Source organism: Molossus molossus, unplaced genomic scaffold, assembly GCF_014108415.1.
Source record: "Molossus molossus isolate mMolMol1 unplaced genomic scaffold, mMolMol1.p scaffold_m16_p_3, whole genome shotgun sequence".
In the NCBI taxonomy this organism is placed as follows: Eukaryota; Metazoa; Chordata; class Mammalia; order Chiroptera; family Molossidae; genus Molossus; species Molossus molossus.
In genome coordinates, this window is record NW_023425366.1 from 8,281,013 (window position 1) to 8,301,116 (window position 20,104).

At 50.0% G+C, this 20,104-nt stretch overlaps 1 protein-coding gene across 1 annotated transcript in view; it reads right to left on the reverse strand.

Moving 5' to 3' along the window:
- GHR (growth hormone receptor) overlaps positions 1-20,104 on the reverse strand; it is a 229,859-nt gene that overhangs the window by 51,816 nt on the left and 157,939 nt on the right. Inside the window, exon 3 of the mRNA XM_036280505.1 lies at positions 4,755-4,820. Within this exon, the coding sequence (XP_036136398.1) occupies positions 4,755-4,820 (66 nt within the window). The remainder of the gene's footprint in view (positions 1-4,754; positions 4,821-20,104) is intronic.

The following is a 20,104-nucleotide window of genomic DNA, read 5'->3' on the forward strand; positions in this document are numbered from 1 at the left end:
TTCGTAAGCTTTGCGCTGACGGTATCTTCTCTACTCTCTTGTTGGTCCGTTAGAGACTCAGGAAAGCTGTTTCCTCTGCACCTCCGTTCCTCCTTGCAGAAAGTTCTCGATTCCACTTGCTCCCCCTACTTCAGAGGAGCACGGAAAGGGAGTGAAAGTATTTGTGGGATGCTGGGCGTTATCTGCAGATCAGTGCTGTTTGTGAGTCAGGAAGGGCTGCCACCAGCTTGGGTGTGCGACAGAGCCAACATAAACACTGTTTCCTTAAAAGGGAGCATGATCATCTGTGCTTACTGACTGCACCACTGGCCGGACTGTTTACACACAGCGGACTGTCAAGAATTCAATGTCAGCTTCAATGTCAGGAGCCGGCGGCAGCGTGGCTCTCTAATGCAGGTCAAAGTTCAAGTCCTTTGCAACAAACAAGAGCTGACATTCCCTCCACGATGCCATCCCTGCAGACACGCTCCTCCTATGTCGTGCTTATCTGAGCTGTACTGTCAGCTAATGAGATCCCCAAGGCTGAAAACATCTGATGGAAAAGGATGTTTAAAGCTGAGCGGGTCCTCTGGCTCTCACGGGGGCAGTGATGGGTCATGGGTGGAGTGGGGCTGCTGAAGTACCCACAGGATACCACAGTGATGACGTAGAGATGTCCTGTGACATATCCCAAGACCAGACCATGAGGCCAGGGCCATGACCCGAAGTTAAGGTTCTGTGGGACGCTTTTGGGAAAGATGTTATTTATAGTAGCAGACAAGCAAAGTTTCCCCGCCCGTTTATCTTTACCCTCTCCGTTCACAAAGGGTGGCTGAAGGGCAGGGAGGTGCTCTGAGGTAGCCAGAGTGGTGAAGATTAGGGAAAACCTGGCTTCTACTTTTGTGTGTGTGCATATTTTATGTGTGCAAAATCCAATGACTATTCATTAAGCACTGGGCGTGTGCCAGGTACTTACCAGGAGCTGTAGAATACAGGATGTATAAGATACAGCCCCTGTCCTTACACTCGGCACAGGTTATTAAGAAGGAACAGAAAGGACACAAAGGTCTCCATTAGGCTGAAACAAATGACAGTGATATTAAATCCAAAGCAGAGTCAAAGATAGGAAATTTCATGTTCAATGCTAATCCTTGTTGGCATAAAATAAAAGCCATGAGAGAATACAAATAAACACCAGATGCTATTCTAATTACTTTAAATATATCAACACTTGTAATTCTCACAATACCTTTATGAGTTAGGTACTGTTAGCATCTCTATTTTAGAGATAAAAAAAAGGCAAAACAGAGCAGCACCAAGGTAAGGAGAGGTCATGCAACTCAGGTAAGATGATGCAGGAGGACGCGGTACATCTGGGATGAACCCAAGCCTCCTGCTCCAGAGGCTCAGCTCTCCTAGAGCTGTGTAGACAGCTCTGCCCTTGGGAGGGAGGAAGAAAGGGTGATGGAGACACCAGGGTGGAAGTATACGTTCTCTGGGGGGAACCAGGAAAAGCCTTATGGACAAAGTGATATTTGAAATATGCCTCCAAGGTAAAATCCAGGAAGAATTTTTCCCAACTGGAAGGTAAGCAGAGGGAATTCCCGGCGAAGGAGTGGTTTTGAACAGAGATGATGCAGCAGGAACGCATGGATACAGACGTAGTGTACACAGCACACAGGCTAGGAAGGCATTTGGGATCTGTGCTGTGGACTTTCTTGAAGGCCGGGGAGACGCCTTTCTTCATGGTTTAGGAAACACTGGCAAGCTACTGAAGGTGATCAGGTAGAAGTATCACGGGATCAGGGGCCGGCAGGAAGAAGGACGGGGAAGCAGACTGTAGAAAAGCTTGGAACAGGGAAAAATGCGAGCCCAGTCCAGTTTGGCTCAGTGGTTACAGCATCAGCCTGTGGACCCGTGGGTTGCGGGTTCGATTCCGGTCAAGGACACGTACCTTAGTAGTGGTTCATCCCCGGCCCTGGTGCAAGTTGTGCAGGAGGGAGCCAATCAGTGTCCCTCTCATATCGATGTTTCTCTCTCTCCCACCCTCCCTCCCACTCTATCTGAAGATAGATTGAAAAATATCCTCGGGTGAGGATTCAAAAAACAAAAACCAAAAAAAAAAAAAAAAAGAAAGAAAAATGGGAGGTAGGGAAGAAAAACAAGGAGGCGAGGACAGGAGTTGAGCTGGGAAAGAACAATAAGGAACATAAGGACCCGAACAAGCACGCTGACGGCTGCTCTATTACATTCTTGTTTCTCAGCAGTTTTCCTAACTGTTCTCCCGATTGTGAGGGGGCTGCCTGCGCCCTGGTACAAAGCAAGCAGTTCCTTTGCTGGGCCTGTCTAACGTGGCATCTGTGGGAATCTTTTCACAACCTAACTCTGACCTCGGCCATTGATGTTTATGTTCACAGTGTCTGTTTGCATGAAATCTTGGACTAGTGCATGCTTCAAATGCCAGTCAATGAAACTTTAGTTTTTCTCCAGTTAAAGATTCATTTTACTTGGATACTGAGCACATGCGCACTTCCAAAGTGATATGTAATGAACACACTGAAAAGGAGCCGCTTTACATAGTGAGAGGGAGAAGCCCCCCCAGAAAGACGTGCCGTGATCTAAAATGCTCTCCCTTTATATATGTTTAATAAGTCATGTATTTGGCCCAAATGATCATCAAATGCCTCTCCCAATAATCAACTATGACTGAGAAATAAAATTATTGGAAAACACAAAGAACGTGCAACCATCCGCCATCTTCAGAAACACGAAAAATGTTTTGCTTTTCTCTAGAAGATTCTAGCCATCCTTATCACTCTCCCCACCACACAAAGCAGCTTCCTTTGTGGTTTGTCCCATGACCCTCTGAAAGCATGACAAAGATGCCTGTGTGTCTCTTTAAACTGTAGACTCCCCCAAGTTCCTTCTTATCCTAACTCTGTGTTTTGCTCACACCAATGCCTTGACAGGTGACGTATGCAGAGCCACCCATGTGTGTGGGCTGGCAAGTCCTCATGGGACTTTTAAAAATAGCACATTCTTTCCAGAAAATATTTCTTAAGAACGTGCTCTGTGAACAGTGACAGAGACACAGAGACACAGCGAGGTGATGGGAACACGGGGGCTGTTGCATCTCAGTGAGGTGCTCGAATAGTAAAGGCAGCCCTGTGTCCAGGTGCATGCCCTGTGGGAGGTGCCCACTGATACGGACACACCTAGCGACAGGGTTCCTTTAGCCATCAGTTCTGGGACAGAGGGCAAAAAACTTTGATAAGAAGGACACGATTCTTCCTTGTGCGGGGAGATCAGTGTCTGTGATACACCACACATGAAGGATCACGAGCCAGTATTCTTGCTCATCACAAAGACAGAAAATTAACACGTGCCAAATGACTGGCAGAAATTTCTTCGCCACTTCCACCATACCACAGGCTGTACTTCAACGAGGCTCATAGCTTAGGCTCCTCAGACCCCAGGACGAAGACAATGGATCTGGGGGGCACACTACCGCTTTGGGGCAACCTGAAGGGCGGTGTATTACGTTTGCGCGTGAGGAGGGGTCCAGTGGGGGATGCAGTAAATCATGCTTCACGATGCCTCCTCATTTCCTTACAGAAAATAACGATAACTCTTTCTGCTTGCTGCGTGAAGAATGCAGAGTAATCTAACCGGGATAACCCAAACATAACCAACAGCCACCCATTTTCAACCCCTCACGTTCACCAGGGAGCAGAGCAACTTGTCCGATGCTCTAGCATGGGGGTTGTACAGAGTTTGTGGTCTGGCATGACTGACAACTGGGTGACAGCACCAACCACCCGTTGGGGTCACATCCAAGGAAATGATGTTTATATCTTCTATTAGAAATGTACTCTGCAGTTGAGTCATAAAATCCCAATTATGGTTTCATGACACCCAGAATTACCCATGGAACAGCAATGGCTTCAATTCATTTGGGTGCTTCATCTTCTCTTCCTTTGTTGTAAAAAGTGGACTCCAGCATTTACTTCAAGTCATGCAAAAATCCACCCCTAGGGTTTAATTACAGGGACCTACTATGTGATCAGAACATTTTTAGTTCATGCGAGGGATTTAGAAGAAGCATAAAACATGGCCTTGGCCTTAAAGCTCAACAGAATTAATTCATTCAGCAATCCCACCCAACTCTTGAGTTCTGTGCAAGGTATTAACATGGGCACTAGAATGTCACGAGGTAAATGCTGTCATGCAGCAATGGACCAAGTTCCGTGGAAGCAGGAGGCAGAACAGGTCTTTGGGCCTAGAGGATGATGCTTGAGTTCAATCTTGGGGAGGAAGGGGAGACTGTCAAGGGACAAGAGAGAATGGGCAAAGGCATCAAGGCAGGATTTTGGAGCATAAGAACAATTTGGTTGAAGGTACGAGTTTACCTGTCAACATGATGGCCAGGTAAAGAAATATTTCAAAATAACAATGACAATACAATATAGGATTTGTACAAAAGAGACAGATTCCTAATGGTCAGTCTACATAAATTATTTCATTCTCTTCCCCTTCTGATTACCTTGGCCTTACTTACCTTCTAAGGACAAGCCAATTAGAGAAATAAAGAAGCAGCCTTGCAGAAAAGTTGAAAAAGACACTCTGAGAAAGAACCTTTAGTTTACCTGTGCAGTTTCAATCACTCATCCATCCCGTAACTATATCCCAAATAAAACAGGGACAAGACAGTAGCCTGAATCACAGAAAAGCATAGACAATATTGCTGAGGGCAGAAAGAGGACTACAATTCTTACTTGTCCCTGGGCGTGGATGAACTCTTGGTAGACTCTGCGATGCTCTGTCGAGGTCAGCTGGTATGGCTGGAACAGAAAGAGAAGAAAACCGTTAGTCATCCCTGTAAAGAGGTCTGATGTGGTCCTGTTACCATCTCACTTTCCAGTGACGAAAGGTGACATGGGCCAGCCTCACAATAGTCGCCCACCTCTTTTCCTTCTGTCTTTTAAAATGAAAATTGGGAGACCAGATGGCTGACGCCTAAGGAAGTTCTGTCTGCTCGCTCCTAGCACAGGACCGGACTTGAGGCTAAACTGCAGAACTTACACCTTGAAAAACCACCTGAAATAGCTGATTGGAAACACTGCCAGCAAGGAGCGTGGAGAGGGGGCAGGAGACGCCAAGTGGGTGAGCGAACTGGGAAGACGGAGGGAAGGGGCAGTGACGCAGGGACTCGGCCACACAGAGATCCCCAAATGCCTGGGAGCGGGGACTCGGGCCCACACAGAGATCCCCAAATGCCTGGGAGCGGGGACTGGGGCCCACACAGAGATCCCCAAATGCCTGGGAGCGGGGACTCGGGCCCACACAGAGATCCCCAAATGCCTGGGAGCGGGGACTTGGGCCCACACAGAGATTCTCAAACAAGAGCAGCAGAGAAGGGATGGGGAGCCCACGCAGCGTCAGACAGTGGGCGTCAGAGGTGGCTTGGCCCACCCGAAGGGATGGGGAGCCCACGCAGCGTCAGACAGTGGGCGTCAGAGGTGGCTCGGCCCACCAGAGGCTGCAGCACTGTCCCAGACTAAACGCCAGTGTGTGGTTACACCACCAGCCTGGAAAGCTCCCGACTGTGGGAGCCGGAGAACCCACAAAGCAGAATGGCACACCTGGGGAGGGGTCAGGAAGTGTGAGGGGCCAGGTATTCCCTGAAAGAACTTTGCGGGGCGAACCAGAGTGCCAGGAAAGAGGGGAGTTCCTCCCCACCTTGAGCAAAGAGAAGACGGCCCTTCCCCCACCCGTGGAAAAGCGCCGGCCTGGAAATCGACACCCCAGCAGCAGGGCCTCGTGGCACTCGGGATTCGGACCTCTGGCTGGATAGGAGACTGGGCAGAAGCCCTGTCCAGCAAGAGCCGGCTGTGCTGAAAGATTAAAGAGCCAAGCAGGGCCTTGTTTTCTTCTTTTTTCTCCTTTTATTTTATATTCTCCCCTGTTTGGGGGAGGGACCAGGGGGTGACAGCAACCCAGGCAGAGCTGAGGCCTTGGAAGGAGAGGAAGAAACTGCCTGCCCCTCCTAGAAGCCACCACCAACGCAAATCTGTGTAACCACCCTGACCGGACCTGATACCCTGCAGAGCCCAGCAGAAAGCCGCCCAGAACTAATGCATACAAGTGGCTAGCCCTGAAGGCAACCCAGCCTCTGGCTAGGGAAGCCCCGCCCACTGGGCTACCTGGGATCCCGCGCCGCAGGGCGTCAGCCAGGAGTCCCAGGGCCAGGACAGTGATCCACATTGGCCTGCACCAGAGAACTGCCCAAGAGGACAGGGACCCACACCCAAGGGGCAGATCCAACAACATCGGAGCAAAATCCAGTGAGCTCCATAAATAGCAGAGCCAAGGGTTTTTTTTGTTGTTTTGCAGTGTGTGTGTGTTTTTAATTTTTATTTTTAATTCAAATTTCTTCTTCTTCTTTTCCTTCCCCATTGTATACTTTCCTATTCTATATCTTATTCAATTTAGCATTATTACTTTCTCAAATTACTATTATTTCAGTCATTATTTTCTACCTTTTATTATTTATTTTTATTTTCTTAATTCTTACTTTATTTCTGGTATCTGCCTTCTTTGCTTTCATATTTGTTTTTCTTCTTTTCTCTCTCTCCTAACTCTTTGGTCTCATGACTTATAGTATTCTCTCTCTCTCTCTCTCTCTCTCTCTCTCTCTCTCTGTGTGTGTGTGTGTGTGTTTTCTGTTTGTTCGTCTTTTAATCTTTTTGCTGAGTTGGTGCTTTTATCATTGTGGATGCTGACATTTTTTTCAGGTGCTTTTTAGTTTGGTCTGGTTTTTGCCTTGACTTCTTTACTTTCATATACATATATTTTTCTCCCTCTTCCCATTCTTTTGGTCTCATGCCTTCTAGTTTTCTTCTTAGTGTGTGAGTACAGATGGGTGTGTATGTGTGTCTTCAGTTTGTTTGACTTTTAATCTTTTAGTTGAGGCTGGTGCTTTCATCATTGCTGCTGTTGATTTTTTTTTTTTCAGGTTCTTTTTGGTTTGGTCTGGTGTTGCCTTGACTGACTTACTTATTTACTTACTTATTTATTTATTTTTCTCTTTTCAACCTCTTCTAATTTGTTTGATCTCACACCTGCTAGTATTCTTCCTGTGTGTGTCTGAGTGTGCTTTTTGTTTGTGTGCCTTTTAATCTTTTTGTTGAGGTGATTGCTGTTATTGTTATTGATGCTGATTTTTTTGGAGGGGATTTTTTTAGTTTGGTCTGGAATTATTTTGTTTTGAACTGTCAATACCAATATAACAGTTGGCAAGACAGGGTCGACAGGGTAGGGGTTGTGACTCACAATTAACAGCCCTGAGGGCTGAGCCCACCCACAAATGGACAACAGCAATCAAGACCCAGATTCAACAGGAGAAGCACACACACCCACCCACATTCAACAGGAGAGCACACACACCCCACCCACATTCAACAGGAGCGCACACACACCCCACCCACATTCAACAGGAGAGTACACACACCCCACCCACATTCAACAGGAGAGCACACACACCCCACCCACATTCAACAGGAGAGCACACACACACCCACATTCAACAGGAGAGCACACACACCCTACCCACATTCAACAGGAGAGCACACACACCCCACCCACATTCAACAGGAGAGCACACACACCCCACCCACATTCAACAGGAGAGCACACACACCCCACCCACATTCAACAGGAGAGCACACACACACACCCACATTCAACAGGAGAGCACACACACCCCACCCACATTCAACAGGAGAGCACACACACCCCACCCACATTCAACAGGAGAGCACACACACCCACCCACATTCAACAGGAGAGCACACACACCCTACCCACATTCAACAGGAGAGCACACACACCTCACCCACATTCAACAGGAGAGCACACACAACCCACACAAGGGCCATTCCTAGAGCACCCAGCTCAGAAGATCAAGGAGACTACTCTACTGTGTCCCACAATGAGGCCACCACACCAAGAATGGGAGGCATAGCAGCCTTATCTGATACACACTGACCAGCCTACATGACCCAATATACCTTACCTGGCCCTGAACTGCCAGACTGTTAAAATAGTGAGACAAAGAACAACCCCCAAGTGAAAGAAAAGGAAGAATCTCCAGAAAAGGAAGAATCTCCAGAAAAGGAACTACATAAAATGGCGGCAAGCAGTTTGTCAGATAAAAAATGCAAAGCAATGGTTTTAAAGGTGCTACCTAACTTAGTGAGAATTACAAGCATCTTAATGAGAACTGCACCAGCATAAAAGAAGAGGTAGAGGCGATGAATAAAAATGAAGTGGAAATGAAGAATGACATAGGTAATATAAAAAATACCTTGGAAGGATTCAGTAGTAGATTAGAAGAAGCTGAAGACTGAATCAGTGAGTTAGAAGACAGGGTGGAAAGAAAAAACCTATTAAAAAAATTAAACTGATCCAGAGACATGGAAGTAGGGAACAGACTGACAAATCTCAGAGGGAAGGGGGTAGGGGGATAGGAAGAGATAAACCAAAGAACTTATATGCATATATGTACAACCAGTAGACACAGACAACAGTATGGTGAAGGTGGGGGGCAGGGAGAAGAGTAATAATAGGGGAAAAAAGAAAAGACATTTATAATAAAAAAAGAGATTAAAAAGAAAAAAAAGCAAATCTATAGCATAATAATAATAAATAAAAATAAAGCAAACAAAATAAAATTAAAATTGCACCTGCCTTCTAAAAAAACTCATAAATATCAGAGCAAGAGGAAACATTATGATCTTAGTCACCTCTAGACACAGTCAGGAACAATAAAAAAATGTCTTCCTATATCATTTGAGTCCAAACTTGAGTCTTGCTTATAAAAAGGAAGCATATCAAATCTTATTATTATTTTTTTTAATTTCCTTCAGAAAACTTTATGCTTGGCAATAAACATGTGAGCAATTCTGGGAGTAAGGAAAGAAGGAGGGGAAGTAAAAAGTTGGATGCGGGACACAGAACTTTATGATGTGAGATGGGCAATGAGTCATCTATTATATAAGCAGTTATAATTTTATTGACCCTAGTATTTGGTTGCACTCAAAACAGCAAAAAATGAAAAATGATCAGGGTAGTTGTCACTGAATTGTTGAATTGGGTTGCTTTGCAAGCATCTCAGCTACAAACTATGCGTTACCTGGTGAAGACGGAGGTTTCTCTGGGATTCCCCACCCCTGATCATGTGATCTGTGGGTTATTTTTAAAGAGGCAGCAGTGGTCCAGGCCCATGACAAATACCGAGCTTTACCTCACAACAGTGAAATGACATGCTTTTGGTCTTCAATAGATGCCGACAGTAACAATGCTAAGAAACCTTTCTGTAATATGAGAAAAGGAAGAGGAAGACAATGAAGATGCACGGGCGGTGAGCGAACCCACTCCCACCTTCCTGAGTATCAGAGTTGGCAGAATCCTGCCCACCGCCCTGATCCACATTTCAGTGTGCTTTTTCACCCCTCCCCACCGAGCTCAACGGGTCTGGAATTCATAGCATAGAACCAGACAGGTGAAGCTTAGACCTTTCGTTCAACACCACGGCGCTCTAACCCTTGGAAGTGTCTTCGGTCTGGGCACAGTGGTGAGAGTCTTCTTCCAAGTAAAGTTAAGCTTTGTGGGCTTTGGTGAATTAATATTTTTAATTCTAGATGACTATTAGTTCTGAAAGAATTTCTTTTTATCCTCTCTCCAAATTTTACCATTAGCTTCATCTGCAGAATCTCATTTACTCCCGAATGCAATAACGAATTAGGACCCAAAGATTATAAACTACGCATGGATTTTAACGTGGCGAGAAGGGAAAACTGCATTTTACGACGATCCCCTGAAGTCTACTCACTGTCTTGATATCTTTAGTATTACCGTTATGGAGAACCCGTCCCCACCCCCAATTCCTTGCTAAAATCAGAGACCACTGTTTTATTACCCCTTGCCCTCAGTTGGGCACGAAAACATAAAATACTTCTGGTCGAGGTTTGGCAGCTGTCCATCCCCTCCAGCCACGAGTGGCCTGTATCACCGACAGCTCTGTGCTCCGGAGAGAGTTTCCACGCCTCAGGCAGAGGACAGCAGTTGATCACAGGAGGGCACACACTTGTATGTGTCATTTCGGTCAAACTTATCCGGCAAGTGTGTCTGAGTTTTCAGCTTGAAACAGAAAACGGACAGACCCCAGGCTGCAGGCTCAGATCAGCAGTGGGGCTGACGACGTCTCTCCGGAATGGTGCGCGCGATGGAATGTGGGGTCAGCGATGAGGCCCCGAGGGGGCGCACGGAGCCAAACCTCAGCGCTGGAAACCTGGAGGAGCTGGCGGCTCGGCCCCTCCCACGCCAGCACTTCGCTTTCCCCGCAGACAGACATCTGGTGCTTCCCCCTTCATGGTGTCAGTATTTGGTAACATTTTCATGAAGCAAAAATTCTCACTCAGCTAACACCCTGCGCAATGTGTGCTGAATGAAGACATGAAAGGAGCAGATGATGGGGAAGGAGCAGAGACCCAGCCAGCAACGGGAAGGCACCGTTACCAAAGTGAAGCGAAATAAACAAAACTGTGCCATCTCAGCAAGGGAGGCGGCAGGCTCCCTTGTCAACTTCAGTTAGCGTCAAAGCTGTCCTCAGTGTCTAGAGATGCCGGGGGTGAGGGAAAAACAAATCAAGGGTGACAACAGGCAGAGAATCCCGACGCCCCTCTCTTCATACAGGGGCTTTTAAATGCCCGTGTTGTAAAATGCTGGCCTCAGGGAGCCTGGTTTCCGGGCAGGATGTTTAAAGGTAGGAGTGGTCCAGCGATGGACGAGCTTCCTGGGGAAGGTGACTCCTTGGTGGGTGTGGAACTGGGACAAACAGGCAGTGAAGAGGAAGGAAAGGGAAGCAATGCACAAAGGTCAGCCGCCGGGGCTGAGGAGCTGGGGTCTGAGCGCGGTGGAAGGGGCAGTACCCCGATCTGCAGCATGGGGCCGAAGTCAGCTTAGTGGCTCGATGTCCTAACAGTGACGACAACAACACTGATCGGCCTGACATTTACTAAGCACTTACTATTTTGAACATTTAGTGTCCTGTGGATACTCCCTGATTTAAACCTTCCCTGTAGATACTGCTACTGTCCCCATCTTACAGACAGAGAAACTGAGGTCCAGATCCGTGTCCTGGTCAGGAAGTCGAGTGCAAGGTGGGACAGATGTAAGAAAGGTCAGACCGTAATTAAGTCCACTCTCGGATCCCCGTCCTCGAGCAGGTCCGACACAGGGCCCCACCTCAGGGCTGCCCGGCAATGACACGGCACAGGCACCCTAGAGCTGGAGCCTCATTCCGGCTCCACCCACCCTGTTTCCCACACTGACCATCAGCCTGACTGCGGCACGTGTTCAATACAGATTCCGAGGCCCTGAACCAGACCCACAGACTCGGTGCCCACGGCCGTGGTCAGTCGGTTCAGGGGCACGGTCTTGGGGAAGCTTACGCTGGCCTTGCCGCCCATCCCTTAGCCAGGTGATCCGCATGACAGACATGGCTGGGGAAGTCTCCACTGGAGTCTACGTTCTCGCTCAGGTCAGAGTCCCGTGGGCTTCAGGTTCTGCTTCTTGGGCTTCCCCAGTCTGTGTCCACAGTGGTGCTCAGCAGACGTTCCAGAAAGTTATATTGATGGAGCCAGGTTGCTAGGGCTTTGGGCAGAATTCTTCAGTGGTCCATTCAGGAGGAACCCGGAGAGACTGGTGACACCCTGGCAGCCAGGCCTCCTCCTTCTGCTCTGTCATTGAGTGATTTTATACTGCAGTCGTCTTCTTGGTCACGGCCGCCCCTTGGCACACCTCGTCCTGGGCCCGAGTACAGTGACAATTCTAAGCCAGAATTTCCTTTCTTTTGTGGTTCACTGGATTGAATTGCCAACCACAGTTTCTCCCGAGCGAAAGTGCCGTAGCTCGTACGTATGAGGGCTCTTGGCAGCCCAAAGAAGCCTTTGTGATCTGAACAGAACATCTTGGGGAGTTTTAAACAGCATCAACCAGACAGCACATGACATGAGATCACTTCAACAAACAAACAAAAGAGGAACCATGACCTGAGGCTGGCGGTTTCAGACACCCCTGAACACGAACAGGAGCTGCTCGAAACAACACACAGAAGTTCTGACAGAGAAACCAGCGGCACGAAAAGGAGCACGTGCTGATGAGAACCTGCAGCGGCCACGTGTGTGGCGACCGCACCCGGGGAGCGGCTGGGCCTCAAGGTACGCGGAGCCGATGTGCGGCGAGATCACCTGTGCTCACAGGCCACCTCGGGCTGAGTGGGACAAACGTGGAAGTTGGCCAACAACGTCACGTGTTCTTTGGCGAGTTTTTAAACAGCATCCTCAGGACACAAGCTGAGGCATGCACTGAGGACATCTGATGGCAACCGAAGACATCGCAGGGCCGGGCTTTGCAAATGTAGTCCTTAGGGTGATAAGACCAGTCAAAGGTGCGGAGACTTAAGGAGAACACACTGGTGGGGCGTTTTTGCAAGGGCAGTGAAAGGAACAGGAAGTACAAATGCTGGGGCTCAGCGGGCTCGCATCCTCCTTCCCCCAAGCTCCCCAGCAGTCCCTCCAGCGGTCCCTTCCAGTTGCTCCAGAAACAGCGAACACCCTGCCTAGCTCGCAGCCCTCTAACTGCTTTTCATTATGGACAAGAGCAGACGTGTCAACACCAGGAAGGGGGCGGGTGCCATGCTTCACGCCTCGTGACAGCAGGGGCCCAACATCATCGCGGCCATGCTCCGAGGAGCAGCCGGAGTCACAGGCTGGCCGAGCTGATATGGACACGGGGCAGGCCAGTCAGGAGCGGGGGACAGAGACCGGAAGAACAGACACAGTCTTGAAAGGTCGGGATGAGGTGCGGGGAGGACAGAATAATGTTGTCTTAGGTGTTTCTAATACTGGTGAATTCATTCATTAAAGCAACAAAGTCAGGCTGATTTCATGGTCCAGAGCTCAGCGGGTGACTCACAGACAGTTTGCGGGACCTGGCACCTCCTTCCAACTCTGTGCTCAGTGACATCACATCATTAACTTGAGATCAGCCCCAGTGGGAATATTTACACCACAACAATCGGCAAAGGCTGCAAACCAAGGCTCTCCACCACCGAGGCGTGGGGACGTTTCACCCAGGCTTCAAGACCAGTGTGGGTGTCTTCCCCTCCACGAAGCGGTCTTTATTTTCTCCCATCTCTCTATTCTTTGGCTTCTGAACACCTGGACCCTGGCGCATGATTGCTCGCCCAGTGAACGATAAACAAAGTTTGAAGACACGGACCACGTCTCGTTCTCCTTTGGATCCACCATAGTGTTAGCCCGCTCCCTTATACAGAGTGGGTGCTAAAGGCATAGTCATAAAATTACTATCTCACCAGGAATTCTTTCAGGAAAAGCCGAGACATCATGATTTTACGTTTATGATTATTTTGAACTTATCATTCTGTGGCCTTGGAAGTCTCCACCTGCACAAGAGAAATTTCTAGAGCACAGTGTCAGATCCCACAACACGTGTTCTCCTGGGACCATGAGGGCTCAGCCTATTTTGACGCATTTTCATGGTAGTGAGTCCCTTAGAAGTGCTCAGTGAAGGAAAGAAATAATGAAAATAAGGCTGCGGAGTGTCCCCAGCTCACTCCTGTCACCGGACGGAGGCCTGTGCCTGGTCCTGGTACAGCAGAGCCACCCCGTTGGTTTCGAGGTCCACAATGCTTGTCGCCGGTTTACTGGGCCGAGACTGGGAGTAGAGACTTGAAGTCCTGCGAATTGGCTGTTTTGGCCAATTCACGACTCTTCTTGCTGAGACCGTGCAGTGTTTCAGAAGCATAGCGTGTAGAAAGTGTCCCAAGAAAGCACACACTTGGCCAGAGGTTTTAAGGTGTGTTTTCTCCTCTCTGGGCAAAGGCGTCTTTTATAAGCAGGTTGGTCTGGGCTCCGGCCACTCTGCCCCTCGTTTTCAAGCTCTTCTCATCAATTTCCATGTAACGTTTCTTGAACAAAATCCTGTTCTGTGTAAGCAGGTATCTGAGAGCCGGGGAAAGCGGCCATCAGTCAGAGCTGCCGTGTGTGAGCGGTCCCGACCGGCCGGACCCTGTCCTCAATGCCGGGGACACAGAAGTGAAGAGGGCAGACGGAATCCTGCCTTTCTGGGCCCATGTCCCGGCGTGTGTGTAGGTAAAGTCAGCAGATAAGCGAATAGGTAACCAGGTAGCAGAGTGGGGTCGTAAGGTGTGTGTGTGGGGGGACATAGACCCGAACGCAGCACGGAAAAGTACAGGTTCTTGGGTGGAGCTGAGCAGTAAGGAGGCGGTCAGTGCGGCAGGAGTGGAGGAGGGAGGGCAGGAGGAGCTGAGGCTGCAGAGGGGCCAGGCCAGACCTGCCACAGTCATGCAGGCCAGGGTAGGACACGTGGAGTGGCACCCCAGTGCTTCCATGAGAGGCACCCCAGTGGGTTGTAACTACGATCGCTGTCAGACCTGTCTGGTTGTGGGGTGACTCCCCACTTGAACCCTTCACTGTAATAACCAGTTGGGGACTGGGAGACGTTGACATTGGGTCCTGAGGCTGTCTGGTGTATGGTTTTCATTCACTGATCACCTTGATTCCACTCTACTTGGTCTAGGCCACAGCCATAAACCAGAGGGCCATTTGTCAAGACATTTGCTGAGCAGCCATGGTGTGCAAGGCGCTGTGCCAAATGTTGGGGTACAGGGGTGAGCAGACTAACACAGGCCCCAGGGTTCGCTGCTCTCCCCTCCCCTCAGTGGGTCCCTCACCCCAGACCAGCGTCTGCCAGCCGTCGGGCACATTCCCGATTCCAGGCCCCTGCACACCGATGCCACTCTCTTTGCTTTCTCCAGAATGGGGAGAAGGTCAGAGGTCAAGTCCCACCTACTGAGTGGGGATAACAGTTCAGAAAATAAAGTAATGTACACAGTGCTGACACGCAGTGTTTGTGAGGATCACGGCCTCTCAGTAAGGAGTTACTGAGTCCTGACAGTTACTGGGTCCTGTGCTGTCGCTTGCACTAGTCAGTGTCTGCCTTCGGGCCCCGCAGTTAGATTACAAGTCCAGTGAAGGCAGGACGCGTGTTATATCCTTCCCAACCCCGTCCGTAGTCGGGCCTCGGTAAATGTCTGTGGTATGAGGGCCAGCCTGGCCTTCTAGACTAGCAGCCTCTTCTTCCGATCGGTCCCTATCAGTCTGCAGGTTTACCAGTTAACAAAGTCTTAGTGGACGGTCGTGTGCCTTTTACAGCTGTGTCTGCCGCGTCTGTGTGCGATGAAAGGAAACAGGCGACTCGGACACAGCTTCGCTCAGACACTTGTCCCTGAATTTTCAGATTCCCTTTCTGCAGGGCAGTTTGGGAAAGACATTGTTGAAACCGCTTGGTAGCTGACGGGGGGCTGGCCAGCTCCAAACGTTACTTTGTGGTGGGGAACAGAAACTCTGCCCCAAAGTGAACTGAGACGCGTAAGGGGACGAGCCGCCATGGGTATGCACCCTGGCAGCGAGGGACCGACACCTATTTTGTTAAACTTTGTCCTTTTCTTGTGCCTGCTGTAGTTTTTGGCTCCGGTGAGAAGCAACCTTTGTGGGTGCTGAACCTTAACTCTCTATCTACCAATAGAGGTTCCAAAACGGACAATTAAATTAGTCAAAACAGTCCATCAAATTGCACAACATCCATTTAAAGTAGAAAACTATACCAGGTGTGAAAAAAAAATGTATGACATCTTTCTGGAAGGAGTACATTTAAACTGAAAAGTCGCTGTGTTTCCCCATAGCTATAGGGCAGGCAACGTCTTAGTCTAGAATATACATTTCGCTTCCTGGCTTGAATGACGTTTAGTGGGATGACGATGTGACATAAAGAAAAAAGTCAAAAGCCTTATTGATAACCCATATGTGGCCACTGCGCTGGCACAGATGCCCCGGACAGTGAGTCTTTGTGTCGGCCCGAAGAGGCACCCTGCCCATAGGCCTTCTGGCGGGACAGGGACACTGTACAGCTTTAAGTGTTCCCTGATCGAATGTGGGAAAAGCAGCAGCCAGCCAAGTTCTGAACAGAGTTTTGATTGTGCTGAGGCCAGGAGGTGAGGGGGAGGGAGAGGGACAGGCTCCCATACAACGTCTGCCCTGCTCTGCTTTCTGGGAGATGTACGTTTAAAGGGCCGAGAAGGACACCTTTGGGGCAATGGGGCAAAGAAGATATGGGACTTGATAGTTCACGTTTAGGGTTTGCAGTAAGTGTGAGTGATAGTTAATTTATGTAAATTAATTTACGTTTATATTTACATTGAACAATCTTCCTGGCATCAGCTAAGTGCAACCGAAAAGCAAGCAAAATAATACGTGGGAACATTTAGATCCCAATGGAGTCTTGTGCGCCATGAGCCCTAACCTCTTCAGCGGAGACTGGAGAGCCTGGTGTCTTTCTGCAGGAGGAGTGTGTAGGGACAGGGATCGCGAGAAGCCAGAAATTGTTGGGCCACCAACATCTTTCAAATGAAAACCGCAATAGGTTCTGGATAATCGGACGTTTCTCTTTCTCAGGAATAACATTAAATAAATAAATCAGTAAAAAACCTCATCTGGAAAGTATTGTCTACTTTTGGTTTCTTAGGAATTGTGCTTCCAGAATCTTTTCTTCTGAACCCACTTCAGCTGTGCTTCTGACCCTCCCCTCCACACACTCTGTGCTCCTGACCCTCCCCTCCACGCACTCTGTGCCCTTGACCCTCCCCTCCACACACTCTGTGCTCCTGACCCTCCCCTCCACGCACTCTGTGCCCCTGACCCTCCCCTCCACGCACTCTGTGCCCCTGACCCTCCCCTGCACGCATTCTGTGCCCCGACCCTCCCCTCCACACACTCTGTGCTCCTGACCCTCCCCTCCACGCACTCTGTGCTCCTGACCCTCCCCTGCACGCATTCTGTGCCCCTCCCCTCCCCTCCACACACTCTGTGCTCCTGACCCTCCCCTGCACGCACTCTGTGCTCCTGACCCTCCCCTCCACGCACTCTGTGCTCCTGACCCTCTCCTCCACACACTCTGTGCTCCTGACCCTCCCCTGCACGCACTCTGTGCTCCTGACCCTCCCCTCCACGCACTCTGTGCTCCTGACCCTCTCCTCCACACACTCTGTGCTCCTGACCCTCCTCTGCACGCACTCTGTGCTCCTGACCTTCCCCTCCACGCACTCTGTGCCCCTGACCCTCTCCTCTACGCACTCTGTGCCCCTGACCCTCCCCTGAATGCACTCTGTGCCCCTGACCCTCCCCTGAATGCACTCTGTGCCCCTGACCCTCCCCTCCACGCACTCTGTGCCCCTGCCCCTCCCCTCCACGCACTCTGTGCCCCTGCCCCTCCCCTCCACGCACTCTGTGCCCCTGACCCTCCCCTCTACGCACTCTGTGCCCCTGACCCTCCCCTGCACACACTCTGTGCCCCTGCCCCTCCCCTCCACGCACTCTGTGCCCCTGACCCTCCCCTGCACGCACTCTGTGCTCCTGACCTTCCCCTCCACGCACTCTGTGCCCCTGACCCTCCCCTCTACGCACTCTGTGCCCCTGACCCTCCCCTGCACACACTCTGTGCCCCTGCCCCTCCCCTCCACGCACTCTGTGCCCCTGACCCTCCCCTGCACGCACTCTGTGCTCCTGACCTTCCCCTCCACGCACTCTGTGCCCCTGACCCTCCCCTCTACGCACTCTGTGCCCCTGACCCTCCCCTGCACGCACTCTGTGCTCCTGACCTTCCCCTCCACGCACTCTGTGCCCCTGACCCTCCCCTGCACGCACTCTGTGCTCCTGACCCTCTCCTCTACGCACTCTGTGCCCCTGACCCTCCCCTGAATGCACTCTGTGCCCCTGACCCTCCCCTCTACGCACTCTGTGCCCCTGACCCTCCCCTGAATGCACTCTGTGCCCCTGACCCTCCCCTCCACGCACTCTGTGCCCCTGACCCTCCCCTCCACGCACTCTGTGCCCCTGACCCTCCCCTCCACGCACTCTGTGCCCCTGCCCCTCCCCTCCATGCACTCTGTGCCCCTGACCCTCCCCTCTACGCACTCTGTGCCCCTGACCCTCCCCTGCACGCACTCTGTGCCCCTGACCCTCCCCTGCACGCACTCTGTGCTCCTGACCCTCCCCTGCACGCACTCTGTGCTCCTGACCCTCCCCTCCACGCACTCTGTGCTCCTGACCCTCCCCTCCACAAACTCTGCTCTGATCAAATCCTTCTCTATATCACTCACCTTCTGCAATGCACTTGGCCCAGTAGGCCACTGCCGTTGAGAGACATGCTCTGCCTTGCTTCCATGACACCCAGTTGGTTTGGTTTCCCTTTTACTTCACTGGCTTTTCTTTCTTGAACTCCTATGTTGGTTTCTCTTTCTCTGCTTGACCCCTAAATATTGTAGTGTCACAGATTCTTCACTTCTCTAGCTCCCCCTGCCCCGCTTTTTCCCCTGCAAGGGGGAAGCTCATCAAGTCCATGGCTTTAAACATTATCTAAAGGCTGTTGGCCCCACACTGCTACCTTCAGCCTGAGCCTCTCCACTGTGCTGCAGACTCTACTCAGCCTCCCTGGCATCGTCACTAAGTGTCAAACAGGGGTCCTGATCCTAACACAGAACTCCTGAATAATCTCTGACCACACCTGTTCCTGCTCAACTCTTCACTGTCTCTGTAAATGATCTCACCATCCACCTGGTTTAAGCCAAGAACTTCTAGTTCTTCACTTTCCCCAACTCCTCTCCTGCCCTGTAACCTGCTGACAAGCACATCTGCTCCATCTCTGCTCCCTTCTCTCCATCACCTTTGCTATTATTATAACCCAAGCTCCCACACGTCTTGCCTGGACTCTCAATACCTTCCTAACTAATCTTTCCACTTCCACTTGTGCCTCCCTTCAATTAACTACTGAAACATTAAACAGGGTGATCACGTTACTTCACATCTAAAATTCTCCAGTGCTGTCCATGTAATCAGAGTAAAGTCCAAACTCCTTATAATGGCCACCAAGATCCCTATGTAATAAACATGGCTAAAGGCCTACCGGTCTGCCCTCCCCTTCCTCTTTCTCAATAGAATCTTGACTCTGTCCAGGTAGCCAGTCCTCCCCAAGAGGCTGATGTGCCTCAAGGGAAGGTGATCCAACCCCAGCTCTACCAGGTACAATGGGATGGAGGGTGATTTCCTTCCTCCTTTGAAGTTCAAGAAACCCTGACTTATTTCTTTTTTTTTTTTTTATCCTCACCCGAGGACACTTTTTCATTCTTTGTTCAGATAAAGCAGGAGGGAGAGAGAGAGAGAGAGAAACATCGATGTGAAAGGGACACATCGAGTGGCTGCCACCCGCACGACCAACCAGGGCCGGGGACAAACTGCAACCGAGGTACATGCCCTTAGCGGGAACCGAACCCGGGTCTCTCCGGACCGCAGGCCGACGCTTTAACCGCTGAGCCAAACCGGCCAGGGCAACCCTGACTTATTTCACTGAACATAATACCTTCTAGGTCCATTTGCTGTTGCAAATGGCAAGATTTCATTCTTTTTTTTTTTTTATCCTCACCTGAGGACATTTTTCCACATTTGTTCAGATAGAGTGGGAGGGAGAGAGAGAGAGAGAGAGAAACATCAACGTGAAAGGGACACATTGAGTGACTGCCTCCCACACAACCCCAACCAGGGCAGGGGATGAAGCGCAACCAAGGTACGTGCCCTTGACCAGAACCAAACCCGAGACTCATTGGTCTGTAGGCCAATGCTACAACTGCTGATCCAAATCGGCCAGGGCAGATTTTCTTCTTTTTTATGGCCAAGTAATATTCCATTGTATATATGTACCATAGCTTTTTTATCCAGAGAAAGACAAATAGATTTCACTTATATGTAGAATCTAAAGAACAAAATAAATGAACAGACACAATTAAAACAGACTCACAGATACAGAGAGAACTGGTGTTTGCCAGAGGGGAGGGGTTGGGGCACTGGGTGAAAGAGGTGAAGGGACTAAGAAGCACAAATTGGTAGTTATCGAGCAGTCACGGTGAAAT